This window comes from Lacerta agilis, chromosome 5 (genome assembly GCF_009819535.1).
Source record: "Lacerta agilis isolate rLacAgi1 chromosome 5, rLacAgi1.pri, whole genome shotgun sequence".
Lineage (NCBI taxonomy): Eukaryota > Metazoa > Chordata > Lepidosauria > Squamata > Lacertidae > Lacerta > Lacerta agilis.
Genome location: NC_046316.1, coordinates 57,994,637 through 58,017,410, shown reverse-complemented (window position 1 = coordinate 58,017,410; position 22,774 = coordinate 57,994,637). Strand labels below are relative to the sequence as shown.

Here is a 22,774-nt window from a genome sequence, read left to right as displayed (position 1 = left end):
TGAGCTCTTGTGCAGAGAGCAGGGGTGGTGTTAGCAAGAGAGGCATAGGTGTTTTCCCATGTGTTCCATGGTGCCTGCCTGAAGTTCTCAGCTTTGTTTCTCTTGGTACAGTGGTACCCCGCTAGACGAATGCCTCGCTAGACGAAAAACTCGCTAGACGAAAGGCATTCGCTAGCGGAAGGCTGTCTCGCAAGACGAATTTTTCAATGGGCTTGCCTCGCAAGACGAAAAATTTTCGCGATTCCCCCCCGTCAAACTGCTCTTCCCCCGTTGGTGCTTCGCAAGACGAAATTTTCGCTATACGGCAGCACTCGCAGAACGAATTAATTTCGTCTTGCGAGGCACCCCTGTAGTTGGAACCTTAAACAATCAAAATGATCGAGAAGAGACAGATCCAGCCCATTATTATCACCCACCCCATAAAATGACCTAGATCCTAACATACTTGCCATGGATTCAGTGGGGCTTGCTTCTGTGCTGAGGATAGGCGGTGGGTGGGAAGTGGGGGGCTCCTTCACGATATATCGCCCCCTGTCATCAGTCATGTAGGACCACCCCCAGAAAACGGTTCCACTGTATATACTGTACCTGGGATTGGCCACTCAAACAGTGCTGAATTCAGAGTGAAACTGGCTTTGGGGAAACTGCAACAAAAATCAGAATTTCAGAAGAAACAAGTGGATTCTGGGTACTATGTGCATGTATTCAAAGAACAGGGGTGTACATATGCTTAATGTTCTGTCTTCCTTGGATTGGCAAACACTTTCAGAATCAGAAGTTATGTTTAATTGTTGTGTTCTGTCCTCCCTGTAGAATAAGAAGAAGAAAAAAACAGACTTTATTCCATACCGGGATTCTGTACTTACCTGGCTGCTCCGAGAAAATCTAGGTACTTTGTTCTCATGACTTATCCTTAATCTCAGATTTCTTGGCAGTGGCCCTGCAGGTTGTTTATTGTATGACTCCTTCTGTTGGAGGGGTGCGTAACACTCCAATAAGCAGCACCATTGCCAGAAATCCCATTGCTACAATATGTTCAAGCATGGATAGTGCATTGCTAGTACCCAATTTTTCTCCAACTCACACAGTGTTTGGGTGACTGATGACACTATCATAGTGCTTGGGGAAGTTTAACTGTTTGCTCATACCTTGTGGGCAAAATGATATAATGAACATGAGAGTGAAATAATAGATATACAGGAAGAGTGTTAGAAAGGAAGGGAGCCAAAGGAGAGGTGTGGTATATAACTTTATACTTGTACCAGACACTGTTTTTCTGTGTTAATTTCCTGGGCAGGTGGTAACTCTCGGACTGCTATGGTTGCTGCTCTCAGTCCGGCTGACATCAACTATGATGAGACTCTCAGCACCTTAAGGTAGGTCCCATGCAAGTTTTCTCATACTCTGAATGGGGCCAAGGGGTAAAAGATTTCCCTTTTGAAATTAGTTTGAAAGCACATCAAAAGTGCAAGTAGATAAATAGGTACCACTCCGGTGGGAAGGTAAACGGTGTTTCTGTGCACTGCTCTGGTTCGCCAGAAGCGGCTTTGTCACGCTGGCCACATGACCTGGAAGCTGTACACCGGCTCCCTCGGCCATTAACGCAAGATGAGCGCTGCAATCCCAGAATCGGACATGACTGGACCTAATGGTCAGGGGTCCCTTTACCTTTACCTTTTTATATTGCTTGTATGAGACTACTCTCAAGATGTTCCAGGAGGAAAACATGTTTGGATACTGACTAAACAGGAACTCTTTTTTCCAGTGGGGTTGTTTTGGGAATATGAAGTAAATATATATATATTTAAAAAATGGAAAATCTGGATCCTTTAAGTCTGGAAATGCAGGTTTGCATATAATGTTCATATCACAACAGTTTCAAGTTGTTTATGCAGAAAAGCACTGAGCGTATATTAACTTACTGCCACTTTGATCACTTTTATAGCCCACAGTATTTTCACAATAACATTAGTTGTGAATGTGCCCTTTTGGAGCCTGGAAAAGCATGCCGATATGCCCCGATAAGCAGGGAAAAAATTCACATGGTGAAAAAACAGCCTGATTTTATTGTAGGAGCTATGCAAATAATGTTGAATGAGGTATCCATGTGTATTCTCCTCCTAACATCCTATCTATCCCCAGCATTAATAACATCCCCACAGTTCCTTGCTAATAGTGTAGTAGAGCTCCTTCCTATGGAAGGCACTGAATATGCTTTGCTGTTAACTAATGTTGTTGCCACAGGAACAATCTGAGGTTCCACCACTTCTTCGTCCGTGTCGTTGTCCTTCAGGGATTTCACTGTGCTATTATTATCAGCTTGACTCTGCATAAGAGGGATGAAACATCCCTGTTCACTTGTGAGCAACCCTTCTCGATTCAGACTGCCAGACTAAGATGCTTTATTGATGTGTCTGAGGAGGCCAGATCCTCAGGCTGCAACAACTGAAACCAATCCCACAAGGTGTAATTCTATGGTGCTCCGGGGACCTCCAATGGAGCCAGACCAATTGTGGCATCAAGCGCAGCATGGATGTCTGAGTGATTCTGCCCTCAAAGTAGTTCACAAATCTCTCACAGCAGACTAGTGACTGGTTTGTTTTCAGTGATACAACCCAGGTCTGGGCCAGCTGGTTCACCACTCTAAAGAGCTCTGCTGGTGATTCACTGAGAGTGCGGTAGAGACCAGGAGAGTCCCAGTATGCTCCCCTATCCAGGGCCCTACAGAATCTCTCTACTATACTAGTGGTGTAATCACGTTTTGTATTTCCTGGTTGAACTAGTAATATTGGCAGTTTTCAGTTCTTACCTCTAATATTTCATTTGTATTGGTATTTTATTATACACAATTTTTTGTAACTTTGGGTTATGAAGCAATTTACAGATCTGCAAATAAAAGCAACAAGTGGCATGGCCCTGAATGTTTTTCTCCAGCTTGGGGGAATGTGTGTGTTTAGTGATGGAGGCAGGTGGACAGGTAGGTAGATGGAAGGGGTGTGGGGCTGGAGGCTCACCAGGGTGATGTGAGAAGGAATTGATTTCTCTGTGTCCTTGGTTACCAAAACTGAGTGTGGAACGAGGTGTTGTATAACTCAGAATTAACTGAGCTATTTTCTGAGTTGGGGGGGGGGGAAATAGCTGGGTTTTCTGAGACTGAATGAGGAAGCTCACCTCAGTGTGCTTCCGTAGAAGCCACACAGTATGGCATTGTCAGCAGCCTTTCCTAGTTTACCCAGAATGATTCTTGCTCCTACAGGTATGCTGACCGAGCTAAGCAGATCAGATGCAACGCTGTCATTAATGAGGATCCTAACAACAAACTGATCAGAGAACTGAAGGATGAAGTGGCTCGCCTGAGAGACCTGCTGTACGCCCAGGGCCTGGGAGACATCATTGACAGTATGTTACATTTCTATGCGTTGGACTGGGACTGGCATTTATCCCCACCTTAAATAGAACAAGATCCACCCTCTGTGTGGTTTCCCTTTCTGCTTGATTGCCCTCCTGCCCTCCTGCGAAGTGACAATAAGAAGGTATAAGGGTCAGGTCACATGTTATAGCCACCATGTGGAAGCTAAGTCATTGCATGCAATGGCAGTGTCACCACTATAGGTTATTTTTTTCACATCACTACAAACTGTTGAACAAAAGATGTGCTCTCACATGGTGAAAATTGCTTAATCTAAGTATGAAGCTACTGCAAATGTTGTCACACCTGCCAGATGGAAGTAATATGGAAAATGACCCCAAGTCAGCTCTGTTCCTGGGACTCACTCATTTTTTCCTTCCCCATTGTTTCCTCCTGATTCCCTAAAAGTATTATCTGTCTTTGCACACCTGGTTTCAGGCACATCCCTCTACATGACCCATAGCTTTTTACAGGCCCAGTCATAGGATCAGTCCTTTCTTTCTGTGGGGGGACACAGGGCTACGCATACCCCTAAACATTTTGTGAATCTGAGTTTGGCTTCATTGAGGGGCAGTATTTCAATATGAGTAGGAAAATGAGAGTACCCCTAAACATTTTTTTAAAGAAAAAAACCACTGCACAGGATCATAACAGTATTTCAGTTCTCCTGCTGTATGACTTAGAGAATTGTGTCACCACATTATATTGCTGTGGGAACTTCCTACGCTGTGAATGAGGGAGAAATTGTTTGACGTGAAGGATATGCATCTCAGGGCCTTTCCTGCCAATAATATAAATTGAGCAATAAAAAAGTTCAGTTGATGCAGGGGATTCAAATGTATTTCTCCCAGATAGCACATTTGTTGTGAGATGTAGGGATTTTGGTTTCTTTATCCCACAGCAATCAAACAGCAGTATTTTGATGCTAGGAAGATGGAATCTACTACCTACAGAGAGTAAGTGCTGCAGAGAAGGTGGGCTTATGAGTTTCATGTGTCCTTTATTGGATGGTGACTGTGTCATTGCTGAAAACCACCATTTTGTTAGCATTTTAGTGAAAAGGTGATCACACATCTTCCCATTTAAACTAGTTTGACAGAAGACTATCCCCTTGCAGTCAGTCTGACTCCTATCCTGCTCTATGGAAATACATGGCATACTGTACAAAAGAACAGATTCCAGGTTTCTGGTAATGTGGAAAGGCCCTCAGGTGTTGTTTCTTTATACCTATGAGATAAACCTACTCTTGTTTTCTTTGTCTCCCCCCCCCCGCACCCTTCTCCTATCTCTCTTAGCCAATCCTGTTCCAGGAGGACCTAAATGTGTGTATTCCCCATTGCTGATCTTTTGTGTGCTTCTCTGCTTCTGACAGGCTCAGTCATAGCAAAGGAACATAAGTACAGTATGAGAAAGGAGACAATTCCCCAAGTACAGTTCAGCAAGGCTATTGGGAACATGGTCGCCTTCATAGCTGCCCAACCTGATATTGATAGCCTCCTGCAGGGAGGAGGAAAAAAAAGAAGCATCAGCGATAATCCAATCACCGTGTTAAACATAATCTGGATGGGCACCCACTGCTTTCAACAGCACTGATGAGAGATCGCTATGCTGAGTCCTGCACTCTAATTATAACCTTGTTCCATAGAAATGGTCTTTCTTCCCATTAAGAAGCCCAGGTGTGAGACTGCTCCTCATGATTGGAGAAGATCTATCCCAAACCCTGAGAATCCTGTTATGAGATGTTTTCTGGGCTTGACTGACACATGCACCCATAGACAAAATAAACCTCACAATCTATACCTCTTCCATGCCATTTTGCCCTGTGTCCTTAGTTGGAGGTCCTGCAGCTCTTCACCATACCTTGACTTTGTCTTTCACAATCTTATCATCCAGGAAACTTTGCCTACTAAAATCTTCTGGGCAGCCTATGCTCTTGAGGTTTCCTTTCTCTATGCTGTAGCTGTGTTTCCTGCTGCTTTTGCTGCTGTTGCTGCTTCTGCTTCTGCTGGGACTAGGTCTAACAAATATGTTCCGGGGTGGGGGGAGAGGGAAGGAGGAAGGAAGAAGGAAACTAAGGTATTTACTTCAGGCCACAGGTGGCACAGTTGTTACTGGCCATCCTGCTGCTGTTGTATGGTTGTACCTGTTAGGAATGTTGCTGGAATAGTTAATCGGCTGACGGGTGTGACAGAATGAACTGGCTTTTGCTGGCATGTTAAAAGGCGCTGCAGTCTGTGCCTTGTTTGTGAGCAGTGCAGCCTACGCTCTGATCTAAAACACCCATTTAAACTACAGGCAGGCCAATCAAATTTTCTTGGGCTTGGATGTTCTCAGAAATCACCCAGTGTCCATGCATTAAAAATCCAACCGGGCCTGCCCCCCCCCCCCCGGATTGCACAGGTTCTGCCTTCCCTCCGTCCATCTGCTGAACAAAGCCCAAGACATCTATTTATATTATTAAAAATATTAAACGTATGATTTATGGAACCAGAAATCCAACCCAAATCAGAGTGGTTAACAGTGCTGCTCACCTGATTACACCTGGATTTCTAACGTTGTTACTAATTTAACAATTATGCTGAGTTACCAACCAATGCCCTTTTCTAAAACATAGCCTCAGGAAATGGTGCATCAATATTTACTCTGCTCTTTACTCAAGAGCCATAGTCTTGGCTCTCCATACTCAAAGAGATTTTGTAAGGGCGGGGGAAGCAGACAAAGTTTTGTAATGGTGAGAGCATTGCCTGGTTGCCAGGCTGTGTTGGTTGGCCAGCAGTGGTGGAGCGTGTCCCATTGGTGCCCAGGGCTGGTGGGCGCACGCCAGAGAGAGAGCAACATGCCATGGAGGCAGGGCGCGCCGCCGGAGCAACTGCATCCTCCTCACTGGAGGGACAAAGCAGCTCCGTGCGCCAATCCCACATTGCTTTTGCAGGCAGCATGGAACCTGCAGGGTGACCAAGCCGCCACGTCCCTTCTGGGTGCCTTCGCAGCCCTGGATCATTCCAATATCTCTGGTGCTTGGAGGTGTGGCCGGCTCGCAGCCTTGGAGACGGGCAGCGTTGCCTCTCCAATGCTCAGCACTGAGCATGCAGGACACCTGAGCTGTTTCACCCTTCTCAGGTGCCCTCTAGGCTCCAGCAGAAGGGCCTCTGAGAAGGAGGCAACAGGCAAGCGCCAGTCCCGCACTCCTTTTGTGATCAGTGCAGGGCTTGCAGGACGCCTGAGCTGTTGCCTTCTCCTTTGGCTTCGTCCTGCTGGAGGGTTCCTGAGAAGGACACAACAGCTCATGAACGGCAGGAAGGCACCCCCCCCCCGCCCAAACTGAGCCTGGGGTGACAGCACCCCCCATGCTATGCCTCTGCTAGCTAGGCCTCTGAACATGGCTGATAATTTAGCTGCAGAGGAGAGGACAACTGTATTGCAAGGCCAGAGCGTTATCCATTGCTGTAAAAAGGTTTACCAGGACAGTCTGAGAGAGGTGTTCCTGGTTATTGTTGTTTATAATGTTTAGGTAAGCAGAAAATGAGATTTATATCATGTAAGACTCTCAGGGTCTTCTCCTGGATTTCATGCATCTCAGGTATGTTTGGCCTTTTTGGCATTACAAAGATGCATGCCCTGGACTCTTTCAGTTTCCTATTCCTTGTTAAAATGCAGTGAAAAGGTAAAATTTAGAAGGGGACTTCTTTGAGCAGGAAGATCACTCATTAAGGCCACTCATTTCAGAGCCTCTGAAAATGCACAGCTTTTGTCCTAATCTTAGATGATGCCAAAAAAACTGAAACAGCAGCCATTTTATCCTGATCTACATGAATGAACAAGAAATACATTGGGAATTCCCAATAGCTAACCTCCTACTTTCCCTTTTTTCTTTGAGTTTTGACCAAAATTGCTGATACTTAATGGCTATCTTGATCCATATAGGGAAGATGGTGTGTCTATGGTTCTGCTTTTTCAAGCAACACTTCCATTCTGACCTTCACAAACAGATGGGAATTTGAGCACTTGGTTCTAAATTCAAGCTCTTGGGCTCATTAATATTATGCTAACCCTAACTCTTAAAACACTAAACATTTGCTGGAAACATTTATTAATTTTAGTTTGGACATGAACCTCATAAAACTAATGTGTTGTTAACGTGCAATACCCTTGGATGTAAAAAAAAACTGATACTAATATTACCTGGTTCAACAGTGTTTGAATTTTCCTGTTAGACCCACAAAGTTTATTTATTCTATGCTCTTCATTTTGGGGCCTTTTCTGGTTTTTATCAATAGTAATGATGCAACAGATGTGGAATGACAGGAAGCTTTGGAGCATTTGACACCAGCCAAAGATCCAACCTTTATCTGAGAGCAGATGTCTATATTACATATCTAGAACATGCATTGCAGGGGTGGGGATCCCATGACCTTCCAGATGTTGTTAAACTCCAGATTCCATCAGTCCTGAAATCTTCTCCTGCATGGCCTTAATGGACATGTTATCCAGGATTTTTTCTCTCCCCTGCCTATGATGCTAGAGGAGAAGGGGTCCACAGTGGTTGTAGACAAGATCTTCAGTAAGCTGTCCATTTTCCCCAAGGCACAGGCATGAGCAAAGTGACACTTAAGAGAAGCTGATGTTAGGCTCCTGCCCTGGCACCTATACCCACATTATTGTCTGTGTATCTCTTCGTTGAATTTCTACCTTTCTCCTCATTGCATCATGTTGCTATTTCCCAACTGCATTTCTTTTCTCTATCTTTTCCTTCCTTCTTGTCTTTGTGTCTTTCCCTCTTCTTTCTCCCCTCCTGAACCCCTTAGACATGTCCGACTTTCAGAACAATAATGATAATCGTAGAGTGGCAGATATGAGTCAACGCCATGACAATCTCTCCACAGTGACCAATGCCTTGGTAGGAATGAGCCCGTCCTCCTCACTCTCAGCCTTGTCCAGCCGAGCTGCTTCTGTCTCCAGTCTCCACGAACGCATCATGTTTGCTCCAGGTAGTGAAGAAGCCATTGAGAGACTGAAGGTAAGAGCCAAGAGTATGCATGCCATATTTGTACTACAGAGATATTGATGGTGGTAAACTTGGTAGAAAGGGACCATAGCAGAGACAATAATTGTTATTCTCCAGTGTTGCTTTTAAATATTATAACCTTGTTCAGATAATGTTGGAAAGTGTCTGACGCCACCTGTTAACTATGATCAGGTCAAACGTGAATGTGCACTGTGCATATTCCAGTAGTGGAATAAAGTGGTTCTGATTGTTGCATCCTGGACAGGGAATCTGAAGCCTTTCAGAAGTTGTTGGACTGCAGCTCCCATCAACCCCAGCCCGCATGGCCATTGATTGGGGATGATGGGAGTTTTAGTTCAGCAAAACTGGAGGGCCACAGATTTACCATCCCTGTCCTGGAGAAAGGTTGATAAGCTGTGCATAATGCATTGCAGGCAATATATTCCTTGTTCAATGTTTTATGTTCAACTTTCCCATTTCAGGAAACTGAGAAGATCATTGCTGAGCTGAATGAAACATGGGAAGAAAAGCTGCGCAGGACAGAAGCAATTCGTATGGATAGGTAGGAGTCAAGCTATCAGTCTAGTGTGGTATATTCATATAAAAAGTTCACACCTGAGTCTATGTGGTTTGACATTTTGTTTCATCACAGTATGGCCTCAGTATAACAGAGAAACACTCCAAGTATTGGCAGAGAGCCACATGTTAAAGTCATCATGAGGAGCAATTGCCACATGGAGGCTGTTTCAGCTCATAGACTCCCCATTTATGATGACTAGAGATCCTGAGAGGCTGAGAACTGTTGGACCAGGAAGAACCATTTCATACGTTACTTTTGAAAAACGCATATTGCATGTTGGAGTGCAAGAAATCTCTCCCCTCCCCATCAAGTTCAGTAGAAAGCGAAGTGAAGAGGGCTCATCTTTCATTTCATCACGTTTCCTCTAAAAGCATGGCTCTTTCTGTGCCTCAGAAAGATAGTTGCAGTGCTGTCAACACTTCTCTTTGCTACTTTTCCACTCACCCCTGCTTATCCTTCCCCAGCATCAATACTTCCCCAAGACCAGCATTTTAATGATTTACATCTGTTGTTTAGAGAGCATGGTGCAGTCTGTTTCTGAATGCTTCTTCACCTATTACTACAAGATCCAGGCCTTGGCAGAGTTGCTTAAGTTCTAGTTGCATCCTTTGGTATTTTCCAGGGAAGCTTTGCTTGCAGAAATGGGAGTGGCTATGAGAGAAGATGGTGGTACACTGGGAGTGTTTTCACCTAAAAAGGTAGGATTCTTTTTCTGCCTCTTCCACTGTGCTCAATTGCATTTTGATATCTGCTAATGGTGAAATATATATATCAATTAAATATAGAGACTCTGGTGATGCATAGAAGTTTTCATTAGTATTTTGAATGAATGTTTTGCCCCCTTTTTGAATGGTCTGCTGCTGCTGCACAATTAGTACTCATCTAGCAATAGTCCATATTGAATTTCTGTTAGAAGATCCAGCAGTAGCTTGTTTCTGTTTCCATTGGGCTGCTTGAAAGAAACAGAATCAGGCCTGTCCTGCTGAGTAGTTATGCTTGAGGGTACTCCCTTATTCATAAGGACTTAAGAAGAGATCCATCTACTCTAGCATCCCATTTCCTACAGCGGCCAACAAGATGGCACAAGGAAGCCCACAAAGAGAGCATGACAGATATTCAGCAACCTGTAGTCAGTGGCATCTTGCCTCCAGACATGAGGGTCCCATTTAGCCTTCATGGTTAATAGTCATTGATAGACCCATCTTCCATGCATGTGTCTAATCCCCACTAACCCCCACTAGCAGTCCACTCTAGTTGCTGGAGGACCAAGAACTCTATGAATGCATGTTCTCTCTTCATTCATTGATATTTTAAATCAAAGTCTCTTGCTATTAAAACACATAGATATGTTAAAGGTGTTTTCCTTCAGTACAGTGAACACGAAAAGAGGACTTTTTGATAGCACTTTCCCCCACCCAACAGCATAGGGAGGCAAGATGTGGAACTAGTAGTGTTTGTACAACCCAATAACATAACTGCCTAGAATTAGTCTTCTTACATCATGTAAGGTCCTCTGTTTGTTGCTCATGAGTAAGCAGGCAAAACTCCGAGTTTCCTTTAACAGTTTTATTGTGCAAACTATGTACAGTGCAGAGCTAATAAGTTCATGTCTGTATCAAGCGTCATCAGAATCCGGGAATGGCCCCTTCCGGTTCTGACCCCAACAAAAGAGCTTCGGTATACGGAAACCCCACCTCCCATCCTTTCGTTTTACCCCTCGACGCCTTTGGGGCACCAGAAGCTGCATGTCTCCTTCCTCGCCACCTTGAGTGAGAGGAGTGAGAGGTCTTTCCAGCATCCTCAGAGCCTTTCCCCCCCATACCCTGAAAAGCCTGCCCCTCCCCGCTGGAAGCCTCACTGCACCCTCTGCTGCCAGTGGAGATGCTGCTGGTCAGGTGGGACCGGGGCTCTCTGTAGCATCCTGAAAGCCCTTCCACCACCTTGCGCTGCGCCAGGGACAGTTCCCTGACACATCATATTAGTTATGCTCAGGCAGAGCCAAAAGAAGCCTTGCCCTGATTCTAATACAGTTTATCAACCCCTGTTCTCCTGGGTATGTGTGAAATTATTACAGGTCCAATAGCACAACATATTTCAGAAGGTAGCAAGGAGTGGGGAACTCGTTAGTTCCTTAGGTCTTTAGTTCATTTCTCAAAATTTATATATGATTACTAGAACAGTTTATAGTAGAACACTTTGATTCATATGTTTGTGATAATGATTTCTTTTGCCATATTACACATTTGAATTCTTTCTTTTCTTTCCTCCTTTGTCATGTAGCCACCCCCAGTTAAACCCCAGGATGTTTTCCTGGAGAGTGTAGGGGTGTTTTCCCCCAAGAAGGTTGGTCTTGTTAAGGGGTTGTGTTGGAGTGATCTGTGTGATTCCTTTTCGGACAATTGGTTTGTACTGTCTGGTGCCAAGAAAACATTCTGAATTCTATACATGGTGACTAGAAGTAGTTCAGGGAGAAGGAAGGCACAGCAACATTCAGCATGTTTTCTCTGAATTACATAATTGAAATCATTACAAAGGGTGATGTAATAAGCTTGTTTGTTCACCCATGACTCTATGTTTTGCCCCATGTCACAAGCAAAGTGTGTTACGTTACATGGTGCCTAATTCAACAGTGGAGAGAGCTCTGCATCATACTGCCTCCTCTTTGGAGAGAGGCCTCAGGTGTTCATTGCTTAGAGGCAGGAGAACAGAGCTGTCGTGGCGGTTGCATCTGCGTGCCTGCTCCTGTAACTGCTCATACTTATAAGCAGGGCTGTCAATCAACTGATTGTAATCATTTCACTGCCTTACTTCTGACTGATTGATCAGTGTTTAAAGTGCATAGGTACAGCTTTTCAGTGAAGATGATAATTTCATACTGAGAACAGTTGTTGAAACTTGGGGTTCATCCACACTTCCATTTGCCCCCTCAGAAAACCCATGGTTTAGCGCTAAATTGGAACAAATGGCAATTGAGTTTTTAGCAGATTGCCTCCCCCCCCCCAATTTAATGCTAAAGAGCAGGTTTTCTGGGGCTGAAGCAGTGACGCAAAGGCAAAACTGCTCGAACCTGTGCCTAGAAAGCACAGGACAAGTGGGAAACTACTTGGACGCATGTTTGCTATTTGTGGGATTCCAATCCTTGCATGAGTAAATGGTAACTGGTCCACTTTGCATGGTGTTCAGATTGCTGTGATAGTTGCAATGCTAATATCTTTCCATGATGGCAATGGCAGTAATGTTCTTTAAGTCATTTGATTTAACATACCGGTAATGTTGATCACTCTTGCACATGGCAGAGTGAGACCTTTAAAATTAAAATGTGCTTCTTTTCTGAACACTTGGTAATGTGAGCATGTTGTTTCAGTAGGATGAATCACATTTTTATTAATAATTTTTATATCACTTTGTATTGTGTGGGGAAATGCTTGATAAAATGGCTCATTATTTCCATTTTGGAGAGGAGACATAGAAATTGAAGGAAATAAACTTCCTGAGACAAGTAGCTATATGTTTGAAGGCAGGGCAGGAAGAGAGTTTTGATGTTGTGCAATTGCTGCTTCTTATGCTGCAAGAAGATCTGATTACAAGAATCTTAAGCAAAAGCGAAAATGCCTTAGAGAGCATACCCTCCAACATTTCTTCAATGAAAATAGGGATGTCCCGTTCTATAATAATAATTTTACTATTTATACCCCACACATCTTACTGGGTTGCCCCAATCACTCTGGGCAGCTTCCAACATATATACAAACATAATAAAACATTAAACATTTAAAAAACTTCCCTATACAGGATTGCCTTCAGGTTGCTCAGGGGTCAGATAACTCCATACCCTCCAACATTTCTTCAATGAAAATAGAGACATCCTAAGGAAAAGTGGGACATTCCAAGATCGAATCAGAAACCGGGACAGCTTCTGTAAATCAGGGCTGTCCCTGGGAAATAGGGACACTTGGAGGGTCTGAAAGAGGTGGACTACTGGCTCTTGCAAATATGAAAAGTGCCAGTGTTTTTTGTGACTGCATACATAACATTTTTGGAATGTAAATGTGTGTTGAAGTTTGAGGCCTTGAGTAACTAAGGTGGGGCTTGCAGTTTGGTTATACATTGATGTTAATTGCATTATTTTGCAGGGATTAGTGAGTTTGTTCTGCTTTTTGCACAGTCAGGACAGAAAATGGGTGTAGCAGAGCTTTCCCTCTTCTTATAAACTTTATAAATAAAGTATGTGAGGAAAATGGAAGGTGCAACTTGAATTGAGTTACTGAGAATTAAAAATATGGCTATGTTTTCATGGGAGGTATGTGTGTGAGTGTGTGTGTGTAAAGGGTGTATGGATCTGGCCCCTGTTACTGCTGGGACATAGCTCCCAACAACTTTCCATGCACCCCTCAGCCTGAAAAAGGTTTTGTGTTGTGATTGGAGGAGTCCCCATATGTCAACCACTGGATCATACTGATGGAGTGAATCTTAGGATGTAGACTGTAGTCTATGAACACTTAAGCCATACTAAATGTGTTAGTCTTTAAGGTGCCACAAGCAGACCCACCAACTGTCCCATTTTAAGTGGGACATTCCAGATCACAGAAGTCAATCCCGGCTTCTGTTTCTACTCTGCAGTGTCCTGTTGTTGTTGTTTTATCTGAGACTCTAGCATGAATGCTGGACCAAAAGACACCCATTCTGGTGATCGTCAGCAGAGTCGCACCAAAGTGCCTTCCGGTTCACCACTCTGGTGCGACTCTGTTGACGATCACCAGAGTGCCGGATGAGAGTTGGGTGGGAGGGTGAGTGGGGAGGGTGGGGGCAAGGGTGAGTAGCACAGGCAAGCAGTGAATGGTTGGGAAGGGTGAGCAGTGGGGGCAGGGGCATGGCGGTAGTGGCAGCAGGCCTGGGTGGGGCCTAACCTGCACCCGCTGAACTAGCCTGTTCCCCTCAAATTTGGTGGCAGGCACTGTCTATCAACCTGTGTTCAGGTAAGATTCATCAGCCCCCCCCCCGACACACATGTGGAATATGTGGGGTGGGTGGGTGGGATTTGCTTTCCTCGGGCAGCAAAATGTCTTGAGCTATCAATGCTGTGGCACATTTAGGTCACTCTGAAAAGGGGCAGATTTGTCAGATTTGGCCTGTGAAAGAAAAGGGTGTTAATCTCTCTCACTCGCTCTACCTCTCTCTTGTCTCTCTTAGACACCACATCTGGTCAACCTAAATGAGGACCCACTCATGTCTGAGTGCCTTCTGTATTACATTAAAGATGGAATAACCAGGTAATAAAGATAGTAACAATTACAACTTTGCCAGGATTAACAGAGAAGATGGACATTGATGTGATTTTCACCAGCAGTTTTACATTCAAATGTCAACTGGAGATGTCACAGACTGAATTTGGCACATCATACCTTTTTGTATGTGTGCATGGTTATTTATAACATCTCTACATTGCCTTTCCATCTAAAGAAAAACCCCACAAGGCAGTGTACAGCACAAAACATTAACAAATACTAAAAGTAGTAAAACATACTTAGTTACTCTCCAAGTCTGTGCATGCATATCCAGCAGTGAAGAAGGGGGGAAACAGCAAAAATATACAAAAATACAATGGCAGAAATGTACAGTAAAAGGATGGATTATCCAAAACCATCCAACTATTTAGGATCCAGAAAGTGGAAAAGCTAAAAGGATTTCACATATCAAGTTCTTCTTTTATACGTACATTCAGCTAAGGCAGCCTTCCAGCCTGATGCCCTCCAGAAACTTTGGACTATGTACAGGTTAGGGCTGATGGTAGTTGTAGCTTAAAACATCTGGAGGGCACCTGGTTGGGGAAGGCTGGACTAAGGAGATCCATGTGTGGAAGCAGGTTTCTGCAGTCCATATACATACAATTTGCTGGAACAGTAACTATGAGTGTAAATCACACAAGCATCTGAATGCAAATACTGCCTAGATTTGCTTTCAGTGGGATGTGTATTTGAGCCTCACCCACATTTTGGTAAAGGACTCATGCTTAAGTACCTTTTTGTGTAACTAGATATCGACTGGGGCCTGAGTCATTGCCTAGAGGACATTTCAGAGCTGTGGCAAGACTACAAAAAAGGCCCTGCTCCTTATGATATGGAGCAGAAGTGAGATCCCCAACAGGCCCTCATCTGTTGGTCTTAGTGGACACAGTAGTTCATGAGAGAGAAGGTGCTCATTAAGATAGACTTGGTCCAGCCTGCTTAGGGCTTTCTATATAACCTGCATTTTGAATTGTGACTAGAAGCAAACCAAAAGCTACTGCAGCTAAACAATACTTGGGGTGTGCGTGATGCTTTCTGCAAAGGCGTTCTTCTAGCTTTCCTGTCCATTGGGACCCTAATAGGGTTGGTCCAAGCAGCTCTGTTATTAATCAGAAAGCACCTAAAATGCTTTGCCATTTTGGAAACCCCAGCAACTGTGTTTTGCCCCAACAGGGTTGGTCGAGAAGATGCTGAGAGGAGGCAGGACATTGTCCTCAGCGGTCACTTCATCAAAGAAGAGCACTGCATATTCCGAAGTGACACTAAGGCTGGCAGTGAAGGTATCCCCATACAGAGAGCCTCATGATTCTTGGGCTTCCTTTTCTATCTAGTTAGAACTGAGCTTCTCTAAGTCATTTGTCTCCATTGCTGCCAATACCACTTTCTTCCCTACCTGCCTTTCAAAAGGGAGCACTTTGGAAAGTAGCCACATTGGGAAGTGCTGTCTCTTTGCTTCTCAGTTGTATCAGCTTAGTTTGACCCCTGCAGGCTTTTAGCAATAATCACAACAGTCCTGCCACAAGACTGAATTTCTCTGATAAAACACATTCTAGCTTTTCATATATGTTGCCCTTGGTTGCTACAGAGCAACAACGGGGCACCTGTGGCTCTCCAGACATTGTTGGACTACAACTCACATAATAATTGATTGGCCATGGTGACTGAGGCTGATGGAAGGCGGAGTCCAAAATCTTCTGGCGAGTCACAGGTTCCCCTTCCCAGCATTAGATGGACACTGTCTCATTGAGTGTTAAAGTAAGATTCAACCCCTAGTCCAGCCTGCATCTGTATATGTAATGGGGGAATGAGCATAATATTATCCTTTGCCTCAAGCAGCAAATATTTTGGTCCAACCCTATCCCTATAGCTCCTTTGGAGCCTCTGGGCCATATCTTGATGTGTTATTATGAACAGATACCTTCAAGTCTAAAGTATCATATCTAACAAAAATTGATTTTTTTGAATGAATGCATTGCTTTGTTTTCTGTATGTTGCTGCCCATCAAGGTTTAATGCAGAGGTCTTGGTTCCCCTCTCAGCAAGCTTATTGATTGTATTTGTAAGAAGATTGTGGGAAAGGTTGTTCTCTGTAATTCTCACACATTGTTTTATTCCCTGTCCTCTCCCAATTCCCTTTGTGCATTTTCCATAGCAGTGGTGACTCTAGAACCTTGTGAGGGAGCAGACACCTATGTCAATGGAAAGAAAGTAACAGAGCCCAGCATCTTAAGATCAGGTAGGTTCATTCTCCAGTAGAAAGGAATCAGGAATAGGAGAAAAGTGTTGTAAGAGACTCCATGAAAATCAGGTAGCTCTCTGCCATGGAGGGATAGACTTCTGGAATCATAGAATCACAGAATTGTAGAGTTGGAAGGGACCCTGAGCATCATCTAGTCCAACCAACCCCCTGCAATACAGGAATCTCAATTAGAGATGACAGGTGGCCATCCAAACACTGCTTTAAAATCTCCAATGAAGGAGAGTCCACTACCTTCTGAATGAGTCCATTCCACTTTGAAACAGCTCTTATGGTTGGAAAGTTCTCCCTGATAAAATAATGCTCATGGAAATAATTTTCTGAAAGAGGGCCTCTTTGTCCCGAATGGACTGGTGGTTGAGTATGGTTTGTATTGAAGTTATTAGGGACAGGTGAGTTGTATATGGCATGGGACAGAAGCTCTGCAGTTGGACATAATTTCATCAGCTTAGCAATGCATTGATCAGTTACTGGAATCCCATCCTATTTCAACCCCTCTAGTAAATATGCTCCCCTCTCTGCACAGGAAATCGCATAATCATGGGAAAGAGCCATGTATTTCGATTTAACCATCCTGAGCAGGCACGCCAGGAGCGGGAGCGAACTCCTTGTGCAGAGACCCCAGCTGAACCAGTGGACTGGGCTTTTGCCCAAAGAGAGCTGTTGGAGAAACAAGGCATTGACATGAAGCAGGAGATGGAACAGAGGTGAGTGGAAGGAAGAATGCAGAAGAGCTCATTGACAGGGCTGCATAATTCAGAGGGTGGTAGCTCAGTAACAGAGTACATGCATAGCATGCAGAGAAGGTCCCAGAATCAATGCCCGCCATCTCCAGTTAGCATGTGATAGGAAAGGCCTCTACCAGAGAAGCCTGAAGTCAGAGGAGACAATACTGGACTAGCTGGCAATGCTCTAAGTCGGTATAAGGCAACTTCACACATACACACACAAGAGGGGGCAGGGGTTGGATATGGAGAAGGTATCATGGCAGGGGAATAGGAAATGTAATGGTTCTCTGCAATTTTCAGTACTGCTTTGAAATTCTGTCATTCCTTTTTCTCTGTAGGCTTCAGGAACTGGAAGATCAGTACCGGAAGGAAAGAGAAGAAGCTAATTACCTTCTGGAGCAGCAAAGACTTGTAAGTAATAAACAGGTTGCTTTTTGCACATGTTACGAGAGCAGCATAAAGCAGACAAGTTGCACTGTAATTGGTAGGGGAGACAATCATTTCCAGGATATGACACTATATAGCACAGGGCAGACTTTAGGCTTGCAGGATCTACTGTGTGTATGCGTTTTAGTAGTGTCCTGAGAAGCAGTAACTGGAGCCAAGTGCAATTTTTTTTACTTAAATTAAAGAATTCTGAGCTCATGATTTTGTTTTGAGTACTAGAGACAATTGAGCTCACAGTTTTCACACCCACCCACCCACCCACCCATTCCTGGTCTGTGTCCCCACCCCCATTTCTACAGTATAATTTAGAGGGGGGGGGTCATTTTGTTGTTTCCATTATCAAACAGTTGGAAGACATCCCTGTTTATCTACATAAAATCAGCCAGAGATCTATCAGTGGATCCCAATCTATCTGCCCACTGCTGTGCTATACCACCTAAATTGCAAGAGAAATAATGACTAGGATTTGAATCTCCCAGCAAGACAGATTCTTATATAATCACATTTGTAAAAGGTCAAGAACTCCACATAATAGTCCCCATCTAATGTCCCACATAGTTTAAGATTATGAATAATCTATGTAGGTATAGTTTCTTATAATTCTATATCTCAGGAAACTTCACAATGCACTAAACTGAAATGGAGATTACTAAGGAAATGGAAAGTATTGAACAGGGAATGGAATAATTTCTTGGTTTTACCTGGACTCAGCACATAAAATCAAAACTCAGCAGGCAATAGGATTATTAGCTGCTCATCTGTTTGCCCTTTTAGGATTATGAGAGTAAACTGGAGGCTTTACAGAAGCAGATGGACTCAAGGTATTATCCTGAGGCTAATGAGGAAGAGGAGGAACCCGAGGATGAAGGTAATAATTCATTGGAAGGAAAGAGCTATTAAACCTATCATTCAGTGAGTTGTATTCAGCTACTTATATTCTAATATAAAGTGCAAACAAGCTATTGTTATTTTTAACTGCTCACTCACTACATGGAAGTAATAAATTGAAAAGGATTAGGCAGTGCTTTTTTTCAGGGGGTTCTCAAGGGTAGAAAGTACCGGCACCTCTTCATCCTGTTAAAAAGTGTGGCACTTGCTGTAACAACTTCATTGGGAGTACTGGCACCTGTTTTCTAAGGAAAAAAGCACTGGGATTAGGTCTCTATTCCCATACATAGAAGCCTGATTATGTGCCATATACATTCCAGATAAGCTGCTTATACTGAGTCAGGCCTTTGGCTCATTGAGCTGAATAATGTCTACAGTACACTGATTAGAAGTGGCTGTCCAGGACAGGGGTCTGCTACAGTCTGGCTGTACCCAGTTCCAAGAACTAAATAAATATAAATACTGCATTGTTTAGTGGACTGCTCTGTTAGGATTGCTGTTTTGTCATGTTGTTGAATGATTGTGATTGCATAATGTAACAAGCTGTGTTTGTAAAAAAAAATTGTGCTTGTTCAGTCAGAAGCAAGTTTAGTCAGAGCAGAGCCAGGAAATCAAATATGAGCAAGAGCAGTCTTCCCCAACCCAGTGCTCTCCAGGTGATTTGGCACTGAATTCAGCCAACCTGGTGCTCCAGTGGAAGTGCAATGGGGTTTCCCCCTCTCTCCTCTCCCCATTTCCCCCTTCCTCTAAAATCTACTCTGGATGGTTAGCAGAACCCCAGAACAGTGTCTGAGCAACCACATAGCAATAATGTATTCTTGTTTCCTTTAGAGCCTTTGTAGGGGGACTGCTGGAGCCTTTAGAGCCTTTGTAGGTGGACTGCTTTAGAGCCTTTGTAGGGGGACTTAACTAGCTAAGGAATGTGGTTCACTGAAACCAGTCCTAAGAGTATATTTTTTCAAGCTCAGCACGCTAGAATGTATCCCAAGGTATTAAAAGAGTTTGGGAGATCTGTCTGAAGGCCATGGCACCCAGGATTTTGTTCTGCCCACCCAATGGTGGAGCTTAATGCTCCGGCACCGGGGGGGTGGGCGGAGAGCAGGGGGGGCTGGTGTGTGTCCCGGGGGAGTTGCACAGTGCCCACAGAGGCGTAGTGTGCATCTGGGTGGCACACCGTGCCACCCGCAGGGGCGTGTCACGTGTCCTGGGGCTGGGGCACACCGTCTGCAGGTGCATGGCACCCAGCGCGGGTGGGGGGACAGCCACAATGGCACCCCACCAGGATTGCGCTGCCAGGGGTGGTGCGCTCCCCCCGCACTCCTCTTCCTCCGCTAGTGTGCCCACCTGCCAGTAGACCAGGCTTCCTCAAACTCAGCCCTCCAGATGTTTTTGGCCTACAACTCCCATGATCCCTAGCTAGCAGGACCACTGGTCAGGGATGATGGGAATTGTAGTCTCAAAACATCTGGCAGGCTGAGGTTGAGGAAGCCTGCAGTAGACTGTTTGAGGAGAAGATAATGTGAGCTATAATCAAGGGGTGTCAGCAAGGACTTGCTCTTTAAAGAAAGTGACCATGTGGAGTGTTTATCTCACCAGTACAATGGACAGAGCGAGAGTTTGAGCAGGCACTCTGGGCCTTCAGGAAGTGGAAATGGTACCAGTTTACATCTCTTCGGGACCAGCTGTGGGGCAATGCCATTTTCTTGAAGGAGGCCAATGCCATCAGTGTGGAGCTGAAGAAGAAGGTGAGCAGGTTCTGTCATAGTGACAAATGGTGATTGGCATTGTCTATTCCGCATTCTGTTACTGTTTCTTCAGATGAAATAGTATTCCAGATGGAACTGGGCACATACAACTGTCCCCTCAACACCCTGCACTCCCCCACATCTACCACTGGAGGAAGTAGCATCACCCTGCCCAATGGTGTGGCTGGCCCTGATTAATTGGCCATTAGCCATGACAGCTATATTGAACTTCAATGTACAAACCAATAATATCTCTGATTACCAGATGCTCTGGAGAACAGGAAAAGGCCATGCCAGATTTGTGAATGTCCAAAAGCATCTAGCTGTGATTGAAAACCAAATTAAATGGACTTTTGTTTGAACCCACAAGGGAATTTTTATGGTTATTGAAATAACCAACATATAAATGAGAGGAGGGACACAGGGCCTTGAAGTTAAGCGAAATATTACATTGTTTGACTAGCAGTTACTTTTTTAAAAAAAAACTTGGGAGGGGGAGGAATCATAAGGAAAAGCAGCATTTTACCAGAGTATTTTCACCCAGGTACATTAGCAAAAAAAAAAAAAAACAAGTATCCTTGCATAACCGTTGAAAGGCAGTGGTGGTTGCTGCTGTTATTAAATTATTTAAGATATGAAGTGGAGTGACCACAGACCAGCTGGCTGCAACTGCAAGTGACCTGGATAATGAAGAGTATGTTTTGAGGGTTCTTCTTGTCTGAGTGAAGATCCTGCTATCATAATTGGTATGTGGTATGAGAGAAGGGTGTCCCCTGAGTAGTGACCTCTGTGCATGAGGAAGTATTAACCAGCAACAATTACTCTTCCCTTGCTTTCCCTTCCAGGTTCAGTTTCAGTTTGTGCTCCTTACGGACACCCTGTACTCACCTCTGCCTCCAGACCTGCTTCCTCCAGATGCTGCCAAAGACCGTGAGAAACGTCCTTTCCCGAGGACTATTGTGGCAGTGGAGGTGCAGGACCAGAAGAATGGAGCAACCCATTACTGGACTCTGGAGAAACTCAGGTAAGCAAATATATTTGAATAGCACCATGGGCAACTAGTTGGCTGACATAAAGTCAAAGAGCTTTGATTACCTGGAAAGGAAGGTGATGCAGAATATAGGATTATTGTCTGGCATGGTAGTGAGCCCTCTTATTTCACAGCAAGCCAATTGTGCCCTTGACAAAGGGAAATACAGTCGTACCTTGGAAGTCGAACGGAATCCGTTCCAGAAGTCGGTTTGACTTTCAAAACATTCGGAAACCAAAGCGCAGCTTCTGATTGGCTGCTGGAAGCTCCTGCAGCCAATCGGAAGCCCTGTCGGACGTTTGGCTTCCAAAAATAGTTCGCAAACCGTAACAGCCACTTCTAGGTTTGTGGTGTTCGGAAGCCAAAACATTCTATAACTAAGCTGTTCGAAAACCAAGGTACGACTGTATATCTATAAACATGTGTTAATGTTGCCTTCACAGGTTTTTTAGGATTTACATACATAAGCATTCAAGTATGCCATGATCTGGCAAAGTGAGTTGAGTATGGAAATGGGAATTAAGTTTTGTGGATGTGTCAGCAAAATAACACAACCTGTGCCTGGTTTCCAAAGTATATTCCTTCCCAATACTATCTGAAATAGCTAGGCAAAGTCAAAAGATAAATTTTAGCTTATAGTCTCTGTAATGCAGGATGACCACCTTATCTTACATTGCTATTTGATGCAATGTGATTATATATCCAGAAATCTCATAGAAACCTTTTGACATGTATCAAAGCTAGATTGCATTTGAAAGGCCTCTGATCAGTCTACATTTTGACAAGTTCATCACCTGGACCAAATTCTGATTTTTGCACATGCCAGAATAATCATGCATCCACTTCCTCTGAGCATGCACTAGTGCTTGAGTGAAAAGGTCAAAATTCTGTATAAACAGGCTCCCACCATTGTTTGAGAAGCATTTTTTTATTTGCCAGTCCCAAGAGAGATGGGAATTTCCCCTATGTATTATAATGTGCCTCTAGTGACCAGAGCAGGTTTCAGCACCAGCTTTTGAGGGCACACAGGTGACATAATGTTTTAGGTGCAAATAGCCCAGTGGAGAATTGCTTACTCGGCCACCATTGTGTGAGTTAATTTGTTTTCTTTGCCATTGCAGGCAGAGGTTGGACCTGATGCGGGAGATGTATGACCGGGCTGCTGAAGTGCCCTCTAGTGTTATAGAAGACTGTGACAATGTGGTGACAGGAGGAGACCCCTTTTATGATCGCTTCCCTTGGTTCAGGCTGGTTGGCAGGTGAGAGCTTTGATCTGTCAAAATATCATGCCAAACTGAAGATACCCAAGGAAGGAAATGGCCCAAGAATTGATGTTGTGCTGCACAAGCATTCCTTCCACAGTTGGGCACAGATTAGATCACACAACAAGATAATTGCACA

General features: G+C 44.1%; 1 protein-coding gene across 20 annotated transcripts in view; it reads left to right on the top strand.

Moving 5' to 3' along the window:
- The window catches only part of KIF1A (kinesin family member 1A), a 110,636-nt gene that overhangs the window by 40,253 nt on the left and 47,609 nt on the right, over positions 1 to 22,774 (top strand). For 7 of the 20 annotated variants that reach the window (XM_033150048.1, XM_033150047.1, XM_033150037.1 and 4 more), the window contains exons 11-26: positions 814 to 889; positions 1,298 to 1,376; positions 3,257 to 3,399; positions 4,705 to 4,731; positions 8,215 to 8,426; positions 8,897 to 8,976; positions 9,617 to 9,692; positions 14,185 to 14,264; positions 15,453 to 15,559; positions 16,431 to 16,514; positions 17,062 to 17,242; positions 17,602 to 17,674; positions 18,485 to 18,578; positions 20,195 to 20,343; positions 21,189 to 21,367; positions 22,495 to 22,632. In XM_033150048.1, coding sequence (XP_033005939.1) covers positions 814 to 889; positions 1,298 to 1,376; positions 3,257 to 3,399; positions 4,705 to 4,731; positions 8,215 to 8,426; positions 8,897 to 8,976; positions 9,617 to 9,692; positions 14,185 to 14,264; positions 15,453 to 15,559; positions 16,431 to 16,514; positions 17,062 to 17,242; positions 17,602 to 17,674; positions 18,485 to 18,578; positions 20,195 to 20,343; positions 21,189 to 21,367; positions 22,495 to 22,632 — 1,778 coding nt within the window. The remainder of the gene's footprint in view (positions 1 to 813; positions 890 to 1,297; positions 1,377 to 3,256; positions 3,400 to 4,704; positions 4,732 to 8,214; positions 8,427 to 8,896; positions 8,977 to 9,616; positions 9,693 to 14,184; positions 14,265 to 15,452; positions 15,560 to 16,430; positions 16,515 to 17,061; positions 17,243 to 17,601; positions 17,675 to 18,484; positions 18,579 to 20,194; positions 20,344 to 21,188; positions 21,368 to 22,494; positions 22,633 to 22,774) is intronic. The other 13 variants (XM_033150050.1, XM_033150049.1, XM_033150046.1 and 10 more) reach the window with 5 other exon arrangements.